The sequence below is a fragment of the Rhinolophus sinicus genome, chromosome 5 (assembly GCF_057876585.1).
Source record: "Rhinolophus sinicus isolate RSI-liver-muscle chromosome 5, RSI-T2T, whole genome shotgun sequence".
In the NCBI taxonomy this organism is placed as follows: Eukaryota; Metazoa; Chordata; class Mammalia; order Chiroptera; family Rhinolophidae; genus Rhinolophus; species Rhinolophus sinicus.
The window spans coordinates 11,643,728-11,663,846 of NC_142505.1; the positions used below are offsets into that span (position 1 = coordinate 11,643,728).

A 20,119-nucleotide genomic window follows, 5' to 3' on the forward strand; every position below is an offset into this window, starting at 1 on the left:
ACTGAAACCAGAGTTCTACATCCTACAAATAATTGGGAAAAAAAAAAAAAAGGTTTTCAATAACAGAAAGAAACTACGTGGGGCAAGTCATATTGGTTTGACTTTGGAGAGCAGTTGTGGAAGCCAGGGAGGTCCAAGATGGCTTCCATTTGAGCCTGCTTTTCAACTTATATATCTTAATAAAATTAGGTTTTGCCATATTCTGATATATTTTAGTTTAAATTTTGTAGTCTGGTAAAAGTAAAAGCCCAAATTATCAGAGACATCAGAGATATTTGAAATGTTTTTGTTTCCCTGTTGTGAAAATAAGCCAGTTAGGTATTTTTTCCTCAATTAGCTGAATTCACACAGGTAAATATTTCCTCTGATGAAATCTCAATGAATGAAATGACTGTGTAATAAAGTAAAACTTTATTGTTAAAATCATAATGAATTGATCTCCCCAGAAGTAATTTGCTGCTTCTCAGGGTGCCTGTGGATATCAAAAAGCCTCCTAATGAGAAGCAGGTCACCATGTATTTGACCCCGTTTACCCTCATCTACCACCCTCTCCCCCCTTACTCTCTGGTAGCCACTAAACTATTGTCTGTGTCTATGAGTTTTTCTTTCTTCATGTGTTTGTTTTGTTCCTTTATTGTTTTCAGTTTTATATCCCACATATGAGTGCTATCACGGTTCTCAACTTTTTCTGTGTGACATATTCGCTAAGCATAATAACCTCAAGATGTATTAAAAAAGTTCTACTCCTTCAGATCAAGGGTCAGGAAACATTTTCTGAAAAGGGCTAGAAAGTAACTATTTTAGGCTTTTCCAGACAGAAGGGCTCTGTCTCATATTCATCTGTGTGTGTTTGTTTGTAAGTTTTACAACTCTAAAAACGTAACACAACTCGTACTTTGCTGATCTCTGTTTGGTCATGTGGTGCCCCGGCTTGAGCCATTCATTGCTAGCCATGTCGGCAGCCAGCATTTAGTTGAATTCTTTGATCAGAGCAGCCCTGGTATTTTGGGGGCTACAGTGAACAAGTCACAGTTCTTTCCTTCTGTATTGAAGTAGAAGTTCAGAGACCATAGTCTTTAACAGAATGCTACCTAACATTTTCTCCTAACGTATTTCTTTACTTGCCCACAAGAAAATTCATTTGCTGCTTTTCCCTTCGTCAGCGTCTCTTGAAGTCTTACAGCTTATTTCCACCATAGAATCATGGAACTGCAGAGCAGAATCAGCTTTGATATTTTTTTACCTGTGAGAAAAGTTAATATCATTCATTCATTCATTCATTCATTCATTCATTCATTCAGTTTCTTCACAAATAGTTGTGCTCACTGAGGTGGACAAAACAGACACTGTCCTGATTTTCATGGAGCTTATGATTGCCTGGAGGTAATAGACCATAAACAAAAAAATCAATTAAAACGCTACAGTCTCAGCTAGTGATCAGTGGTATACAGGACAATAAAGCTGGGTTAGAGAATGGAGAGTGACGGGCTGGGGTCAGCTGCTTCAGGGAGGGCGGTTAGAGCTTCTTTGGGAAGGGGACATACAGGTTGAGGTCAGGGAGTTGACTAGTTGCGTTAATGCTTCATTGTTAAAGAGCAGGTCTCTGCTTTTCAGAGGAAGGAAACAGTAACAGTGTCACACGCTGCTGAGAGTGTCAGGAAGGTGAGGACGGAGAATTAACCATTAGAATCGGCAGTGGGAGTCACTTCTTTCGTGACACATCGGAGCAAGAGCCTGGTGGGGTTCATTCAGGAGGAAGTGATGAGGTGGAGTTGGGAACATCAATAAGTCTAAAGAGAGCTTTGCTATAAAGGGCAGCTGAGAAATAGGGAGTCAGAGTGAGATATGGGGTCAAAGACATTTTTTTTCTTTCAAAGATTTGCACTATTTTAGTGATGTTTCTATGTCGATGGGAATGATCTAGTACAGAGGTCGGTGAGCTGCAGTTTATAAGCCAAATCCAGCCCACCTGCTTTTGTAAATAAAATATTGCCAGAACACAGCCACACTGATTCGTTTATTTATTTCCTGTGGCTGCTTTTGCATCACAACAGCAGGGTTGAGTCGTTTTGAAAGAGACCTTAGGGCCTGCGAAGCCAAATGTGTTTACTTCTGGCCCTGACCCTTGATCTCACAGGAGGGGGAGAACTGATGCAGCAAGAGGTGAGTCCTTGCTCCCTAACAGCCCCCTCCTGCAGTATCTCCTCAGGGAGAAGAGTTGGAATTCTGTACCCACCTGGAGGGGTAATGGAGCGAGGAAGTTAGGAAGTGGTGTTCTGCCTCTGGGATGCTCGAGCGCGAGAGTTTTGAAGTGGTGCAGTGTGGGATAAGAAAAGAGTTTGGAAGTGAAGAGGTCAATGAATTGGGAGGTTGCGGTATTGAGTTCTTATCTGGGTCCTTGGCAACTATATTATATGTTCCTATTTTTAGAATATTTGTAGTATACACTTTGGAACCTGTTGTCATTTGTTACTATCCGTTATTTCCTACTTTAAGACGTTAAAGTAGAGAAGTATTAGGTAGTGAAAGTGGTAAGTATTATTGTGGTTGTTGTTTTTGAGTTTCCCTTTCTAAAAGTTGCTTTTTAAAAAAAATGATTAAGACATTCTTTTCCTTGTGGAAAATATGTGTTACATTTCCCCTAATAAGTCATTTAAGCATGTTCAGAATTTATTTTTAGCTCTTTCAGATGGGACAGAAGGACTCACCCGTGTGGCTCTCTCAGTCCTCTCTGGAATCCTTTTCAGAGGTGGGTTTTAGCCTGGGTCTCACATGCTTCAGGGGCAGTGGGTCTTATGAGTTAAGGGTTCTATATATGATGTGAGGATTCCTACATTTTCTCCTTGAACTCCTGCTTAAAGTGGGTGTCACCCAGGTTCCTTGCTACATGTATTTCTAGAATGTTGGTTAAATCTCAGGTGTACGATGCCGTTGCCATATTTTTATCTCCTGCTCCTTATTTGCTCCAACTTATGCACGTGAGATACAGTTTGGGCCTGTGAGTCTCCATGACTTTCCTAGTGAAGCTTGATGGACCCTGGAGGGGTGGGGAGCGTATGCAGCCCACAGGTCTCTGGCATCTCCTCCTCAGCTCTCCACTGTCAAGAACCCTTGGCTTCCTGGGCCACTAGATAGAGCCAGAGACTGTTCTATAGATTCTGTGGCCCTGGTGGAGGTGACACGAATGCCTTGTGAAAATAGTAGTGCTCAAGTACCATGGTTATTTTACTGCAGGAGGTCTAGCCTGGGCTACCAGAGTGTGAATTCCAGGTCTAGATTTCAAGCCTTCTGAGCCGTTAAACATTGGGCTTAGTTCAGTGGCAGCCTCCTCAGTTCACCAGTCATTATGAAGAAAAGGCTCAGTCGTCTGGTGCGGCCTTTCTGTGGGGTATGTGCAGCTTTGTATGTTTGCATGTGCAGTGAGCTCTTCCAGCCAGTTCAGTGGGGAAGTGAAAGCTGTAGGTGGCTTATGTGCCAGTAGATATGAGACCTTCCCCTTGGAGAGTGCTGGGGTGAGAGCGTGTCCTGGTGGCATCGGTAAACCCAAACCTTTACAAGCTCTCATAGGCCATTAGCCACCCAAACACTGATATCCTTCAGTGCAACACATGATTGCTTAGATACACATAGGGTTTGGCATGAGAGCAATATACTTTATCTTTTACCATAATAAGCAGTTTTCCATTTCTTTATTCAGCCACCATGGACATCATTATCTTCAGGATTTAACAGGAACATTCTTGAAATTACATGTTTATTTAACCTCAGAGTAATATCTTTCTTGGTTCATTAAGGAATGTGTAAAGATGACAGTTAAGCCAATTGCCCTGGACCAGAATAGTATCTGCATTCACTGCCGACCCCTCCAGGGTCTGTCAAGCTTCACTAGAAAAGACGTGGAGACTCACAGGCCCAAACTATCTCAAGTGTGTAAGTTTGAGCAAATAAGGAGCAGGTGATAAAATATGGCCAATGGCATCGCACACCTGAGATTTAACCAACATTCTAGAAATACATGTAGCAAGGAACCTGGGTGACACCCACTTTAAGCAGGAGTTCAAGGAGAAAATGTAGGAATCCTCACATCATATAAACCGTGTTTCCCCGAAAATAAGACCCAGCTGGACAATCAGCTCTAATGCATCTTTTGGAGCAAAAATTAATATAAGACCCGGTCTTATTTTACTGTAAGGTTGGGTATAATATAATATAATATAATATAATATAATATAATATAATATAACATAATATAATATAATACTGGGTCTTATATTAATTTTTGCTCCAAAAGACGCATTAGAACTGATTGTCCAGCTAGGTCTTATTTTGGGGGAAACTGTCGTGCGGGACACCCTGCTCGCTGCACCATTTGTCGCGCAGGGAGGCCTGCGGGGTCTCTGCTCCCGCTCCCCACATAAGAACGCAGGACATGGTGAGGCCAAAAAGGAGCACCCATGGAGCCATAGGTAGGGGAGTCACACCACTATACTCTCGTTGGCGACTGGGTTGGAGAAACAGGAAACAGGAGCCACACAATTCTCAACCCTCACTGCGCTGCTTGCAGGCTCAGCCACCATCTTCTTGCCAGCCCCCATTTTTCTGCTAGCGTAGCCATGGCAGTTATATTAGTGGCCAATGGCTCACTGGTTTCAGCTGACGGCCAACTAGCCACAGCTGATGGCCATCCAATCACAGTTGATGGCCATTTACTACCTGAGCCAGCATCTTTCTATGTGAGGCCGAGAGCCTGGAAACTACTTTCTGGGGCTCTGCCCCCACAGAAACACAGTACAACCTTTAATGCATATGTTTATTTTAACTGATACTTTATTCTTGCTTGGTTGGGGTTCCCAACTTTTCTTATTGGCTTTTTTGATTTTTGACTCATCAGTTAATGCCTTTTGGTTATTTTGTATTTGTAAAACAAACTTATTTTATTTCTGATGGTGTCAAACTGTGCAGCACTGAAAACAATGGCAAAAGAGAAGAGAGAACATTGTCTTGCAGCAAAGCATTTCTATGGTGCCCTTATATTTTGCGTTTATGTGGTGGTTTTGTCTCTTTACAAATCATATAGTTCATAAACCTTTATTTATGTGTTTATTACAACTAGCAAAACCATCAGCTCTTGGCATCCCAACTGTAGAAATAATAGATAAGCAAAGTGTCTTGATATGGTCATGTACCTTCTAAAGTCTGAAACAGTCAGTCACTTGATAATAGTTGGCAAGTTTTGGCACCACAGTTCTGTTGTAAAGTTTGCAATTTTTTTTTTTTTTTTGGTGATTTACCAAGGTTATTTACCATTTTAGAATTAATGAAGTACTTGGGCTGCAAACTTTTGCTGTTGTTTATCTCCTCTGGGTAAAGTCGTGCATTATCTGTGAATATATTGCATACACCTGTCAGTCAACTCTGTAGAACAAAGTGAAGCCCAACTGAATGGAATGTAACATGCGGCATGAAGCACAGACTCCCAATTCATTTCTCATGTCTCAACACCAAATCCTCTTCCGTATCAAGTCTTCTGATTTTAGGTGATGACAGTTATTGGTCGGAATACATTACAGTGTTTGCTGTACAGACAGGGCCTTTGTCATCTAATTAAAGAGCATGGGAGCGGCCAGACTAAACAGTGGTCTGAGCTTCAAATGTTCTGTGACTTCCTGGGCACACTCTTATTACCACCTCGAACATGTGTGATCACTTAGCATTCTTTACCACCGCTTATGCCCTAGGAAAGAAACCTAGGCAGTAAAGCAGACCAACTGTCGTTCTTCAATGAGGTAAATACCTCTGAGGCACCTTGTACTTTGAGAATGCACCATCTTGCATGTGTGTATGTCTTTCTTCTCTCTGCTTGGAGCTGTAAATCCAGCTTAACCCAGCTTTTTACAAAATACACATAATGGTCAGCTTTTAGGAACAGATTTCATTAACTGTCTTGAAATTCTTCTAAAGTAGAATAGGCTCAAAGGAAAAATGGACGAAGGACATGAAAAGGCCATTTCTAACAATAAACATGAAAAGAGTCACTCTTATTAGGGATCAAAGAAAATTCCATTAAGATGAAAAAAAAAATCAAACTGGTAGAGTTTTAAATTAAAAAAAAAAATGTATTGGGGTAACATTGGTTAATAACATTACCTAAATTTCAGGTGTGCAACTTCGTAATACAACATCTGTCTACTCTGTTGTGTGTCTCACACAGTCTCCTGTCACCATGAGTTTTTTTTTTAAATAACCCTTGTTGAGAGTCTAGTGAAATATGTACTTCCATAAATTAATATATTTTTTGTGACTAGTGTACTGTCACTGTGTATTAAACCTTAGATATCCTTTGATTACACTTCTAAGAATATATCCTAAGACAATAGTAAAAGATACGCTGTGGGGACAGAGTCAGGAGTGCAGTTTCCAGGCTCTCCTCACATGGAAAGGTGCTGGCTCAGGTAGTAAATGGCCATCACTGTGATCGGATGGCCATCAGCTGTGGCTAGTTGGCCGTCAGCTGTAACCAGTGAGCCATTGGCCACTAATATAACTGCTGTGGCTACACTAGCAGCAAATGGGGGCTAGCAAGAAGATGGTGGCTGGGCTAGCAAGAGCGGATTGCAGTTAGCACGGCAGATTGCAGCTAGAAAGTGAGGTTGGTGGGCAGAGACAAATGGATGGCAAGTTGCGGATTGTGTGGCTCCTGCTTCCTGTGTCTCCAGCCCAGCCGCCAGCGAGGCTATAGTGGTATGACTGCCCTATCTATGGCTCCGTGGGTGTTCCTTTTTGGCCTCACCATGTCCTGTGTTCTTATGTGGGGAGCAGGGCCAGAGACCCCGCATGCCACCCGGCATGACACATGGGGCAGTGAGCAGGGTACAGTGCCAGCCAAAGCTCTCCAAGGGCGGTGGAGCAGTTTGTGCGTGTGGGGACAGAGTCCCAGAGAGCAGTTTCCAGGCTCTCAGCCTCACGTGGAAAGGTGCTGGCTCGGGTAGTAGATGGCCGTCAGCTGTGGCTAGTTGGCCGTCAGCTGTAACCAGTGAGCCAATTAGCCACTGATAGAACTGCTGCGGCTGCGCAGGTTGGAGAGTCAGTTGGTTGGCAGAGAGGCAGACAGCGCGTTGCAGGTCGTATGAATCCAGCCTCCAGTGAGACTGTGGTGGTGTGACTCCCCTATCTATGGCTCCGTGCGTGTGCCCTTTTGGCCTCACCATGTCCTGCGTTCTTATGGGGGGTGGAGCTGAGACCCCGCAGGCCGCCCTGCATGACAAATGGCGCAGCGAGCAGGGTCTCCCGCAGGACAGTGCGTGTGAACACAGTCTCAGGAAGACCAGGAGGAGCAGCTGCCGGAGAGCTGGACCCCCGTGGAGGGGTGGGAAGACGTGGACGGTTCCCCAACCAGCATAGGTCGGAGAAAGCAAAGGACATTGCGGCCCTGTAAGCTGGGAAGTGCTTGCTGAGGCAGCCTGGATGCAGGACTTGTAGTAACAGAAGGAAACGCTTGCTGAGTCCTCCATGGGAGCTGAGGGTGAGGTCAAGGTCGTCCCTCACCCCCAGGACAGCCCTGGCGAATGACTATGGACTATGGGGAATTGCCTTCCATCCCTGATTTGATGGACCGCTTGACTGTTTACCTGGGAACACACCACCATGTAGTGGAACTGGTGGATGTTTGCTTCTGTGTCTTGACCAGCCGCCATCGAGAATATGTAAGTACCTTGGCTGTGGGTCACTGTTGTTCCAGCAGGGTACCCTGAGAGGCCCAGAGAGAGTGGCAGTGCCCTGAGAGGCCCTGCCTGTGCCTGGGGAGACTGGTGGTACCCTAAGAAGCCCAGGAAGTCTGGCTGTGGCCAGAGAGAGTGGCAGTGCCCTGAGAGCCCTGCCTGTGTCCGGGGAGACTGGTGGTACCCTAAGAAGCCCAGGAAGTCTGGCTGTGTCCAGAAGGACTGCTGGTGCCCTGAGAAACCCTGGCTGTGCCCAGCTAATTGCATTTACCTCCAGGCTCCTCGCACAGGGCCCCTTGTGGAAGACGCTTGTCACATAGATTGTGAAGCAAGACCCTATAGGGGTGGAAATGTGGGGACAGAGCCAGGAGTGCAGTTTCCAAGCTCTCGGCCTCATGTGGAAAAGTGCTGGCTCAGGTAGTAAATGGCCATCAGCTGTGATTGGATGGCCATCAGCTGTGGCTAGTTGGCCGTCAGCTGTAACCAGTGAGCCATTGGGCACTAATATAACTGCCGTGGCTATGCTAGCAGATGATGGAGGCTAGCAAGAAGATGGTGGCTGAGCTAGCAAGAGCGGATTGCAGTTAGCAAGTGGGGTTGGTTGGCAGAGAGAAGTGAATGGCAGGTTGCGGATAGTGTGGCTCCTGCTTCCTGTGTCTCCAACCCAGCCGCCAGCGAGACTATAGTGGTGTGACTCCCCTACCTATGGCTCCATGGGTGTTCCTTTTTGGCCTCACCATGTCCTGCGTTCTTATGTGGGGAGCGGGAGCAGAGACCCCGCCTGACACCCTGCATGACATACACACCAATATTTATATATGAGAATGTCCATTAAAACAACAACAACAACAATAGTAAAGACAGCCAATATTTGTCTTCAAAAGGAGCTTATTATGGACCAGACAGTGCTGGATTCTTCCCGGGCACAACCGTATTTACCCCTCAACATTACTAAGTGAAATAGGTGGTGGGATTACATCTGAAGAAAATAATGCTTAGAGTTTATGTACTTTCCCAGGAACACAGAGCTAGGACAATTGAGTGAGGATTTGAACTTGTTTGAAGTGATCCCTAACCACTGTATTTTAATTTTATTTTAATAAGTACTAATAAAAGTAGAAAACAAATGCCCATCAAAAGAAGACTAGCTAAATATTCTGGAGATTAGAAAACTTTGTAGGTGTAAGAACTTGTATCTTAAATGAATATTTAATGGCATGGAAAGGTCTTCAAGAAGCCCCAATATGTGTAGTGTGATTTGAACTTGCTCCCACCCGCTATCCTGATATAATGTTCCTACCGGTCTCTTAAATGAGCAGATTCCAATTCTATCCCAGATCCATTACTGGCTTTGTGAGTGACTGAACATTTGTTTCACCGGCCTATGGCTCAGTGTCTTTCTCTGTAAAATGGACCTCATGGACCACATGAGAAGTGGCTGACCAGTGACACAGGGCACTTGCACAGGAGATGGCGGCTATTATTTAAAAGATGAGGTTTCTCCTACGTCCTATATGAATAGAATAAAGACAAATAATACATCAACACTTAATGATTTTCCTACAGTGCTGGGATTGTAGTATTTTCTTTGTAATCCTTTTCTATTCTTCCCAAATGTAACATTCAACAAAATATTATATTTTATGCTTATGCATTTCTACATTTTGTATAAATTTTAGGTAACTAGCTATATGAAATTATGATTTTTAATAATTTATTTTCTGTAATCAGGAAAAAACTATCAATCTGTTAAGCGCACACATGCACACTCAGGCTGGTGATTCTATCAGACATTGACATAAATGGCAATGCATAACCCATCTGTGGTTTTCATGGTCAGCAAGGTAGCCTTTGGGTCAGTGGTTTCAAGTTCATCATCACTCTGTGTTTGTCTGTTAGTCTGTGTTTTTCTGTTAGTACCATAGTATCATGGATTGATTTTAAGAACAGCTCCTGAAATGGGCTGTGGGATACTGAAGCGACTCTTATAATACAAGTGAAATTTATAGGAGCTGGGGCTGAACCTGAGACCTGACCATCCAGGAGGTTGAGCAGGGTGTTAGGCTGTTCTTTTTGACGCTCTTTCTTTCCCACTGTTGACGTTCTTGCTTCCCGCATCATGTGAGCACCGAGACCACCAGGTTTCCTTTTTCCTGCCGACTCTTTAAATGTTGACCTGCCCTCAGTCTACTTGTTACTCTTCTTTCCAAACTTAATCCATGTTCTTGTTCAAACTAGCTTTTCCTCAATATATGTTATCTTCTAGTGTCTTAGAGCGGTTAAGATGATGAACTCTGAAACTAGCCGTGCTACCTTGGGTAAGGTTCAGGGTTAGTGTTCTCTGTCGCATGAGGTCACTCATTCCCACCTCACGCTAAGGATTGAGGGAGAGGGAAAGAATGAATGAAGCATAGTGTTATCAGTGCTCAGGGGCTTCTGTGAGTGAGACGGCTTACTGTGCTGGTTAGTGTTCTGGTGGTGGCCTGGGTGGTGGCCTCCAGGTAAGACAGACCAAGCACCTGGAGCCATTCTTTGTTTCTGCCCTAATCTCTCCCTCTCCTGCATCCAATAGACTTTCAATTAGTTCCCTTCACAACCTCATTAGTCGTTCTCATCTTCGTCTTTGCCTATGTATTTCTGCTTTGGCTCTTACTACCTCTTATGTTGAGACTAGTCATTGTCACCTAACTAATCGTGTTCCCAGTCCTTTGTGTTTCCCTCACTGGAGCCTGAATAATCATTGTAAGAATATAAAGTTGTAATGATATCATTTTTCCTAATCCTCCCGAGTGGCACCCATCACCTGGATGAGAGCAGGGCCCAGCAAACTTCCTGTAAAAGGCCAGATAGTAAATATTTCAGGCACTGCGGGCCCTGTGGTCTCTCCTGCAGCTGCTCTGCCTGGGTTGTGTAAAAGCAGCTCTAGACAATATGTAAACAAATGAGCACGGATGTGTTTCAGTAAATGCTTATTCATGGAAACTGAAATTTGAATTTCATGTCATGAAATAGGCTTCTTTGGATTGTTCTCCCCCCAACCATTTAGAAATGGAACCACCATGCTCAGCTTGTGGGTCATACACATACTGGCGGCCGGTAGGGTTTGGCCTCCGGGCTGGAGATACCAACCTGGATCTAGAGGGTAAAGTTGAAGCTCGTCAGCATGGCTGAGAAGATAGATCTTGTGTGATCTGCCCTGGCTAGTCCTCCAGCTTGATCTTTTGTTACCTTTTTTTTTTTTTTTTTTTACCTCTTCTAATGCAGTAAACTTGCATTTTTACTTCTTGTTCACTGCCCGTAACGAGCCATTCTGTTTTTGCTTTTTGTCATGCTGCTGCCGTTGCGCAGGACACAGTTCATCCCTACCCATCCTCCTTCCCGTCTACCCCTTCCACCATCCACTGCCTGTCAATAACCTGCCCCTCTTTCAGGATTCAGCTCCAGCGGTCCCTGTTCTGTGGAATGTGACCTCAGCAGCCTGAGCTCATATCTCAGCACTCCTTGGCACCTGGTCAGTTTACTTCTTTGTGCCTCAGTTTCTCATCTGAAAAGAAAAAGTGAATCATCATCAATAATACCTAACTCAGAAGGTTTTTCTTCTTCTTTGTTAGACTCCAGTGCGTTAGCACATGTACAGCAGTGGGAACCAAGTCTCCACTGTGAGTGTGCGATCTGTGTTTACACTGTGGTCACTGTTGGTTACACTAGGAAGCCTTTGTTTGGCCACTCGGATAGCAAAGGCTATTTCTGTTTGCCCTCTGTACCCTTTGTAGCCATCCATCCTCGCACTTCTAATACTTGCTGTAGTGCTAACTTGGCCCAATGCACGGCACAAAATTATAAGTACCCAGTAAATATTTATTGAGTGAACAAGAGAGAAAAGAGAGAAGTCTTAGTCTAACTTCAAGTAGATTCCAAAGCAGAAACATCTTGCATTTCATTGACAGGAGAAAAAGGGACCATAGAAAATAAGTAGGTTCACTAAACTGAAAAGCATTTAGAATATCTCTTACACAATTGCTGGTTTTTAGTGTTGGGCTCATGTCCGTAGGGGAAAAGAAACACTGGCCACCTGTATGGTCTAGTCGCCCCGTTATGGACGTGCCTCTGCTTTGTACGTCTGCCAATCCTTTTCCTTACTGATAGCGTTTCTTTCGGTTTAGTCCCCTCCCCACTTTGGCGCAAGGATCAACACGCTTCTTATCTCTAGTTTCAACGTGTGGAGCTGTGTGACCAGTGCAGAATCATGCCCTGGGGAGAGTGCCAAGGACTCAAAGAATTAGTAGAGACAGGAGATTGGCTACAGAGGCACAGGATTCAGAGAGACAGGGCGTGAGGGCTCAGGACCAAGGCAGGACGGAAAGCACTGGGCAGATGTGGGAACGGGGGCCACAGCGCAAGGCTGGTGAACAAGAGTGTTGTTGTCTCGTGTAGGGACAATTCGCATGAAGCCCTGCACAGCCAACACAGCGGGATTTCAGCCACCTTGTAACATCTGGAGTTAGGAGTCAGAGATGTCTGGAGTTCCACACGCTGTGTGGAGAGTCTCTTGAATACAGCTCTTCTGCCTTACCTTCCATACTTTCTGTCATAGAAATATTCTGTGTCCTTGTTTCACTAGTACACGTGGATGTTCCCAGGGCTGGATTGGGCATCTACTGAGGTAATAGGTAGAAAAGCGTTTTGCAAAGTTGCTAATGTAACATACGATTCTTTTACTTGCATCTAAAATCTCCTTTCTATTGGAAAACACTTGCTTTTGACTTAACCATAGTTTCTCTTACTGAACTTCAGTAAGTTTCTCTTACTGATCTTTTTCATGCTATTTTAGGCAATGGGAGACTCCCGTATGTCAGAGGTACATGTATAGCTTCATTTTCTAACTTAATTCTAAGACTTTCTCAGCAAACGAAGCAGTCAGCTTTATAACTTGGATTGTTATTTTTATATTGTGTATCTCTTTTGCTCACTGGGGTGTAAACTTCCTTAGGGAAGAAGCATAATGCTGGCCCATAGGAGGACACTATTGATCTTCATAAAATGATGTGATCTAAAAATTTTCTGTGCTAAAGCTGATGAAATCTCAGTGTACCCTTTTTTTTGGTGAAAAATAATTCCTTATATGTGTACCTTTACTGGTAAGACTTCTGGAATTCTCTGCAAGAGGATTAGCAAGCATTGCAGGCAAGGGCAAACATTTCAAAGAGAAAGATTACAAATATTGCTTTCGGGCTAGATATGGTATCATGCTAGAGCTAAACATTATGAAACCATTTCTTTTTGAAGCTGATTCACTGAACCAATAATTTGGAATTCAGCTTGATGTTAGAGGTTTTTTTCCTTTTAAATTTAAAATGACTGTTGTTGGCCCACTACATGGGCAAATTATGTAAATACTAAGAAATGAAAAAGTTTTGTTTGTACTCTAGTGCTCAGTTATGAACAAATACGTACTCTGAAATTCCTAACTAGTGTTGTTGGGGAAAATCTTTAAAAGTCCGGCATCGATTTGGGTGTCTACACAAGTCAGCCAGAAGTAGCTTATTCAAAGGCTCAACTATGAATCATAGGTGGGTGGGCTTGACTAATCCTATGAGCCGGTTAAATCTGGTCTAGAGGTCAGAGGCAGCGAAGTCAAAGAGGTCCGTAGCTTGAGAAGGACTTAACGTGGCGTCTGTCCTGCATTGTTGGTTTTGGAGACGGAGGAGGCCATGTGGCAAGGACGGTGAGTGGCCTCTCAGATCTGAGAGGGATCCCTAGCTGACAGCCGGTGAGGAAATGGGCACATCAGTCCTATGTCTGCAAGGAACTGAATTATGTCCACAGTAAGAGTGTGACTGAAAACAGATCCCTTCCACCCACAGCCTCCAAATGAGAACAGCCCCGCTGCCACCTGGATTCCAGATTTATGATACTCCGAGCAGATAACTGAGCCATCTTGAGCTCGACTTCTGACCTACAGGTGGAATTAGTTAGTAAATGGGTGTTGCTTTGAACCACTAAGTTTCTGGTAATGTGTTACTCAGCAATAGAAAACAATACAGGACCCCAGTCATGACGCCTTTGGATTGCTGTCGTAGCCTGTTAACTGGTTTGAGACAGTGTTCTCAAACTGTCTGTATTGAAGAAACAGTTAAAATTTTTGTGTGTTGCAGACAAATACTGTGGCAGATTGAGTCTTACAGAGGTGGCTGCAAACACATCTCCCATCCCAGCTGCTTTTCTTCCACTCTCCCATCGGGAGGTGACTCTAGTTTCCCTCCGGTTGAGGCCAGGCAGGCCTAGATGACTGGCTCGTGACCATTTAGAACGCAGTGGAAGCAATAGTGTGTATCCCAAGGATGAGTTTGAAAAAGGCCATGCAACTTCCACCTGGTTCTCTAGGAAGGCTCCCTCAGCACCCGGCTGCTGTGCTGTGAGAGGAGAGGGCAGCAGGAGGTGAGGAGAGGGCAGCAGGTCCATGGACAGCCTTCCTGAGTTCTCCCAGCCCAGGGGCCAGACATGTGAGTGGAGAGGCCAAGATGGTTACAGCCCCCAGCTGCTCTGGGCACCCCCAGCCTTTGTGTCTGCCTTGCTGAGGCCTGAAACATCTGGGGACAAGGACGAGTCACCCTGTGGTGCCCTGTCCAAATTCATGACCCACTGAGTCCAGGAGCACCATAAAGTAGTTACTGCTTTATGACACTGAGTTTGGGGTAGTTTGTTATGCAGCAAGAGATAACCAGAGTAAATATCTTTATAAAATACTGTAAAGTGAAATTTTTTAAAAAGACATACACAGAAATCAATGTCGAGTCACTTTCCTGCTACTCTGTTCATCAAAGCAGTTACAAACCTGCCCAGACTCAAGGGGAGAGGACACAGAGCCACTTCTCAAAGAAAGGAGACTCGAAGAATTTTGCAGCCATTTAAAAAAAAAACAACTTTTAATTTTGAAATAATTTTAGCCTTACAGAAAAGTTGCAAAAATAGTACAAAGAATTTCTACACACTCTTCAGCCAGCTTCCACGGATGTTAACATCTTCCAGAGCCATAGTATAGTTATCAAAACCAGGAAATGAACACTGATATCATACCATTAACAAATATGCAGCCCCTATTCCAGTTTTGCCAGTTTCCCCACTAATGCCCGTCTCCTGGCCCAGGTCTAATCTAGGATCCCACACTGCATTTAGTGTTCATGTTGCCATAGTCTCCTCCAACAGGGGACAATTCGTCACACTTTCCTTGTCTTTCATGACAGTAACATTTTTTAAGTATACTGTGTCGTCATTTTGTAAGATGCCCCTCAAGCTGGGTTTGTCAGACATTTTTTCATGGTTAGATTGCGATTATGTAGTTTGGCCAGAGCACCCCAGAAGTGATGATGTGCCTTCCTCAGTGCGTCATCTCAGGGTGTACGTGACGTCGATAGGTCTTGTTCCTGTGATGTGAAACGTGCTCACGTGGTTAAGGTGGTGACTGCCAGGTTTCTCCTCCACTGGAAGCATTTTGTGGGAAGGTACTTGGAGACAATGCAAAGGTCCTGGTTTTCATCATATTTTGGTGAGGTCATGTTTTGAAATGGCCACAAAGTTCGATTTTTTTCATCATTAGATCTACCTGACAGACACTTAATCTTCCCAAGTTCTGTAGTGATCTAGTCACAGACCTGTGACAGTTCGCAGGCCGGCTCTGGCCGCAGACCCAGTGGTGATGGTCTGGACTGCACTCCTCCCCCAGCTCATTTGCCCATTACTGTCGGATTGCACTTTGAGTCGCCAACCCAACTGCCATTCATCTGCTTCGGCTCCTTCAGAGGCTCGCCATAACCCTTACGGTAAAAACCTAACTTCTTAGCCTGACATCCAAGGCTGCATCGTTCTGTGCCCCCTTTCACACCGTCCTTTTACTACTCAGAATGCTCATGCAGCACTTCCGTGTAGGCACACCTGCCTCCTCCACACGCTTTACGCTTTCAAGGCTCATGAACATCTTATCGGTCAGGGCTCATGCGTTTTCTCCATGTCTGTCCCTTATGTCCTGTGCATAGGTCTCTGATGAGGCTAATTTTGTCTTATGTTTGTTTATGTATCAAGCCCTCAGTTTGAGGGCACGGGTTTTGAGTTTACAGGATTAACCCATGGCAAGGGTTCAATAGTGTTAATCAAAAATTGAGTTCTGAGATAGTGTCCAGAAAAAAATGGTCCAGTGCTAAGTAAGATCTGTATGACACGATGGATTCCTGAAATGCAGAGATGGAGGATGAGAGCCCTTTGGAGAGGACAGTGTCCCTGTGGGTGGGTTGCCTGCAGAGACTGTGGGTCTCGACTCCCGATCCTGGCTTCATGTATATTGTCTCTACCCATGTGGGTAGATAAAAACTTCGGGCATGCCAACCGAAGACAGTGCAGCTCCAGGGACTGACCCTGACGTCCCCAGAGACCCGTCTCGTCACTGTTGGGGACTGCTTTCTTTGTCCTGCGAAACTGAGCTGAGAGCAGGCCTTCCTCTCCCTGCACCTCTTCCTGGCTGTTTTCTGTGAATCAATAGAAATAGGACGGGGCAGGGCCAGGGGCCTTTAGTTCCATTTAACTTTTGTTGTTGGTTCATCCTTAAATAGTGTTAGGTTTTAAAGGAAAGTTTTAAAAAATGTTAGTGATGGTTTGAAATTCAGCCCAAGTCTCTTCCATAGCTCTCGGAACAGAGGTGGAGTACTTTCCCTATTCCTTCTTTTCCCGTCTAAGTCGCAACTAGTCCTTTATATCTAAACATTGCTAGATTTACTTGATAGCCTTAACTATCAGGCATCAAATTTAAAAAAAAAAAAAAATCCCAACACTGGGGCAACGTTTGCTTTAGGCGCGGGAGGGAGTTGCAATGCCAAATGATGTATCCTAATGATTTTCGTAAGTTTATTCAAAAATTTCTAATTCAAACAGCACCTCTTTTGTTAATAATATAAACCACAAATATACAAAATCCCAGTGAATCTTCCAAAATAAAACCTGTAAAGAGAACCCTTTAACCACCCACAATCTATCATAAAATTTTACTGTTAAGAGAAAACCGCCCCCGCGACCCCCAAACCTCTCCCCCCCCACACACACAAAACACAAAACACGGTAAAGTAATTCCAAGAATCAGGTTTGAAAAGTGGAGTCTATTTCAATTTACTCATCTGGAATTAAACACAGTGTGCTTAGATGGCTAAAATAAAACAATAAAAGTATACTGTAATGCAGTTCATATCTTCCCAATCCTTTGAAGATTAGGGATAATTTCAAAAAGATCTCTATTGCATTTGTTTTTCGTTTAAAACAATTCAGATAAATCTCTTTCCTCCCTGTCCTCCAGGCTGTCCACAAACCATAGAGATTTCATTCGTTTAGAATTTAGGACATAACAAACAGGCTCATGAAGTAAAATGGTAACTGGTGATTTAAATCATGGCAGCCGACCACAACACAACCCCAAATAAGACAGCCTTTTGCATCGTGATTCTCCAAAGTCTACTGCTATGATGACTTCAGACTTGCTGCCCGAAGAATCCCTGAGAATCAGCCACATCCATTTTCCTTAGAGGCGAACCTGGTGCTCCCAGGTCTGCAGAGGCCTGAGATTGGGCTGCTCTCCATAGTGCCAGTCAGGACGACAGCTGAGTGCCCCATGGCTGGGAGCCAATCAAGGCTTTGATCATTTGAGACCCGAGCCACTAACGACCTGTTGGTATGAGAGGAGATGCTTAGAACAAGGAGACTGAGTTTTTAAATGAAATGTTAAGAACGTATTGAAGACAAATGAATATTGTCTTCATAGCAATCTGTAGTCTGTGGATTTCAGATGTTTTATCTACAACTCGTGGTTAAAAAAGAGAAAAAAATGTGTTTTATGTCATTCCCCAGGACACACATGTATACCTGTACCTGAAACAAAAATGTCACGGAACAATGCTGTGCATGTCACTCTTGGATAGTCTCTATTTTATGTTTTTAATAAAGAAAATGCTAGTTAATACCCAGTAAACTCATTGCTGTCTTATCGGTCACTACTCACAGTCTGGAAAAACACTGTTTTGCGTAGCTGTAAATGTTCACAGCCACTCTTGCGTTCGAGTTCTTTTGGAATTGCGTTTGAGGTTAATCCACGAACCACAGAAAATGTCATAGAAAAATTTTTTTTAACTAAATGTAATTTTTTTCTGCTCGAGTTCCCTTTTTATTTACCAGGTGTGGCTCTAAATGATGTTAGTCAACTCAAAGAACAGAATCGCTGTGGTGGTTTGTATTCCGAAGAACGTGAGGACTGGAACGTTAGACTTCAGAGGGCAAGGAGCTGAGAGGCGGCTCAGGTCTGCCTGCTCATCATGCAGAGGTCTGAAGGACGGACAGCTGCTTGTAATTGTTAAGAATGAATGAAGGTCGTCCTCTTGAGCATTGAGCCTCGAGCTCCTCTCTTGAGCTTTGCCTCTGCTCGGGGCCTGCTCCAAACCCTTCGGAGTGTACTTTCTCTCCTAATAATAATACCTCCGTGAGCCCTGAGCTGCTTTTCTTAGTGCTCGGCCCGCTCCTAATTCTTTGGAGGGTACTATCTCTTCTAATAAACTTTTTCACCACTTAAAAAAAAATGAATGAAGGTCATTATATAGCCATGCGTTAATACTAGAATATGTTTTAGAATACTGTCGTGAAAAGTCTGGTGCTGTGAGTGGATGCTTCTGCATCTGATGCTGAGGGAGACTGTGATAGAGGGACCTGTGACTTCCAGGTGCCATTGAAGAAGCAATAGTGTCTGTGTCCCTGTGACCTTCTGGGCTTTGGTTGCTACGGCAACTCTGAGATGTATGAGCATGGCCATTTCAGTCCGGGCCTCATAACAGTATATGTTATAAAAAAAATAAAAGACCTGTTAAGGAAGAGAGCTGATTAACATCCAGGAAGCTGAGGAAGAAGATTGGGAAGGTTAGTGCGGGCCTGTAGCTGTGCCTGGTATCGAGTCTGTGCTTCTCCCGTCTGGCCCAGCCACGTTGTAAAAGAAGCTGCATGCTCAGATCCAAGCCTTCAGTTGCCCAGGAAAGTAAGAGAATGTAAATGTATTTAATATTTGTAGTCACAGCTTTTCCCCTCTAATATCCTGAAACTACAGAAAAAATCACATTTGTTTTTGCTAGATACTGAAGGAGGCCTTTCTAAGTGCTTCAGTTTTGGGGAACTGTTTGTATCTCACTTTCCCTTAAAACGTATTTGTAAACAATTGTCATCTTTTTTTGGCTCATCTCATAGGCTGTTTTTTTTTTTTTTTTTTTTTTTTTTAAATCAATGTATTATCACAGACAAATGAGCTCTAGGGAGGCCAGGTGATAAATTCCCTTTCCACCCACCTGGCATATTCTGTGAAACAGACAAACTGCACAAGCCTCCAACAAGGGCACCAAGCTTAAGTGCTGCAGTTTATCATACACAGTAAAGTCTAATAAAATTAAGGAATCTGATTTTTTAAAACTGAAGCAGGATCGGCAAATTATAGTTTGTGGGCCAAATATGGCACTCTGTCTGTTTTTGTAAATAAAACCTTATTGGAACACAGCCATGCCTATTCATTTAGTATTTATGCCGCTCTTACATTATAGTGACAGAGTTAAGTAGTTGCTATAGAGACTGTGTGGCCCGCAAAGCCTATAATATTTGCTGTCTGACCCTTTACAGAAAACAATTTACTGACCCTTGGAATAAAGGCATATTTAGAGATGAAGTATTGTTCTTTTAAAAAGTGTCACTTTTGAATCAAGGCTATTTTCTCTTAAATGGCATGAAAAAATTCTTCTATTATGTAGATGACAGTTTTTTAAACTGGGTTTAATGAAGGAAGTACCTAGAGTCGACTGGGTGATTGGTGTCTACCTGTTTTAAAGTTAAGGATTATTAAAAATCACTGTACATTAAATAATGCTGAGGAGCTATCTAATGAGGCATATATGAAAGATTGTAATGTGGCATGCTTATAATTTAACTGCAGTGATGATTGGTTATATGATTTTAGCTGGCGTTGCCTATTTTCATAGTCTGTATAATGATTGTGAATTTTAATAAAAATTTTCATTTACAAATATCAATCTATTTGAGATTTTACTTGCTACAGATCAGTAAGGCTAAGCCAGTGGTCCTTTGCAGAGGCTTCATATGTCTTGTGTTTAATAGATGTAGTTCAGTGTATTAAAAATGAGCATGTATTTAATCATACAATTTCTCGGTCGCAGAATTTAAGCAATAAAACACAGGGCTGCAGAGCTTCATATCACGGCAGCAGGTTAAGTACGAGCTCCCTAATGTGTGGTTATCTTTTTATTTTTTAACAGACTTGTGGAAGAAAGCAAACTGATCCCACTCATTTTTGAAGTAATTCCGGTAAGAAAAGAAATATG

At 43.5% G+C, this 20,119-nt stretch overlaps 1 protein-coding gene across 3 annotated transcripts in view; it reads left to right on the plus strand.

Annotated features, from left to right (window-relative positions):
* The window catches only part of ULK4 (unc-51 like kinase 4), a 406,057-nt gene that overhangs the window by 173,948 nt on the left and 211,990 nt on the right, over nucleotides 1-20,119 (plus strand). For 2 of the 3 annotated variants that reach the window (XM_088798237.1, XM_088798238.1), the window contains exon 31: nucleotides 20,054-20,102. The exons of the other annotated variant lie outside the window; for it this stretch is intronic. In XM_088798237.1, coding sequence (XP_088654363.1) covers nucleotides 20,054-20,102 — 49 coding nt within the window. The remainder of the gene's footprint in view (nucleotides 1-20,053; nucleotides 20,103-20,119) is intronic. 3 annotated transcript variants of the gene reach the window in all.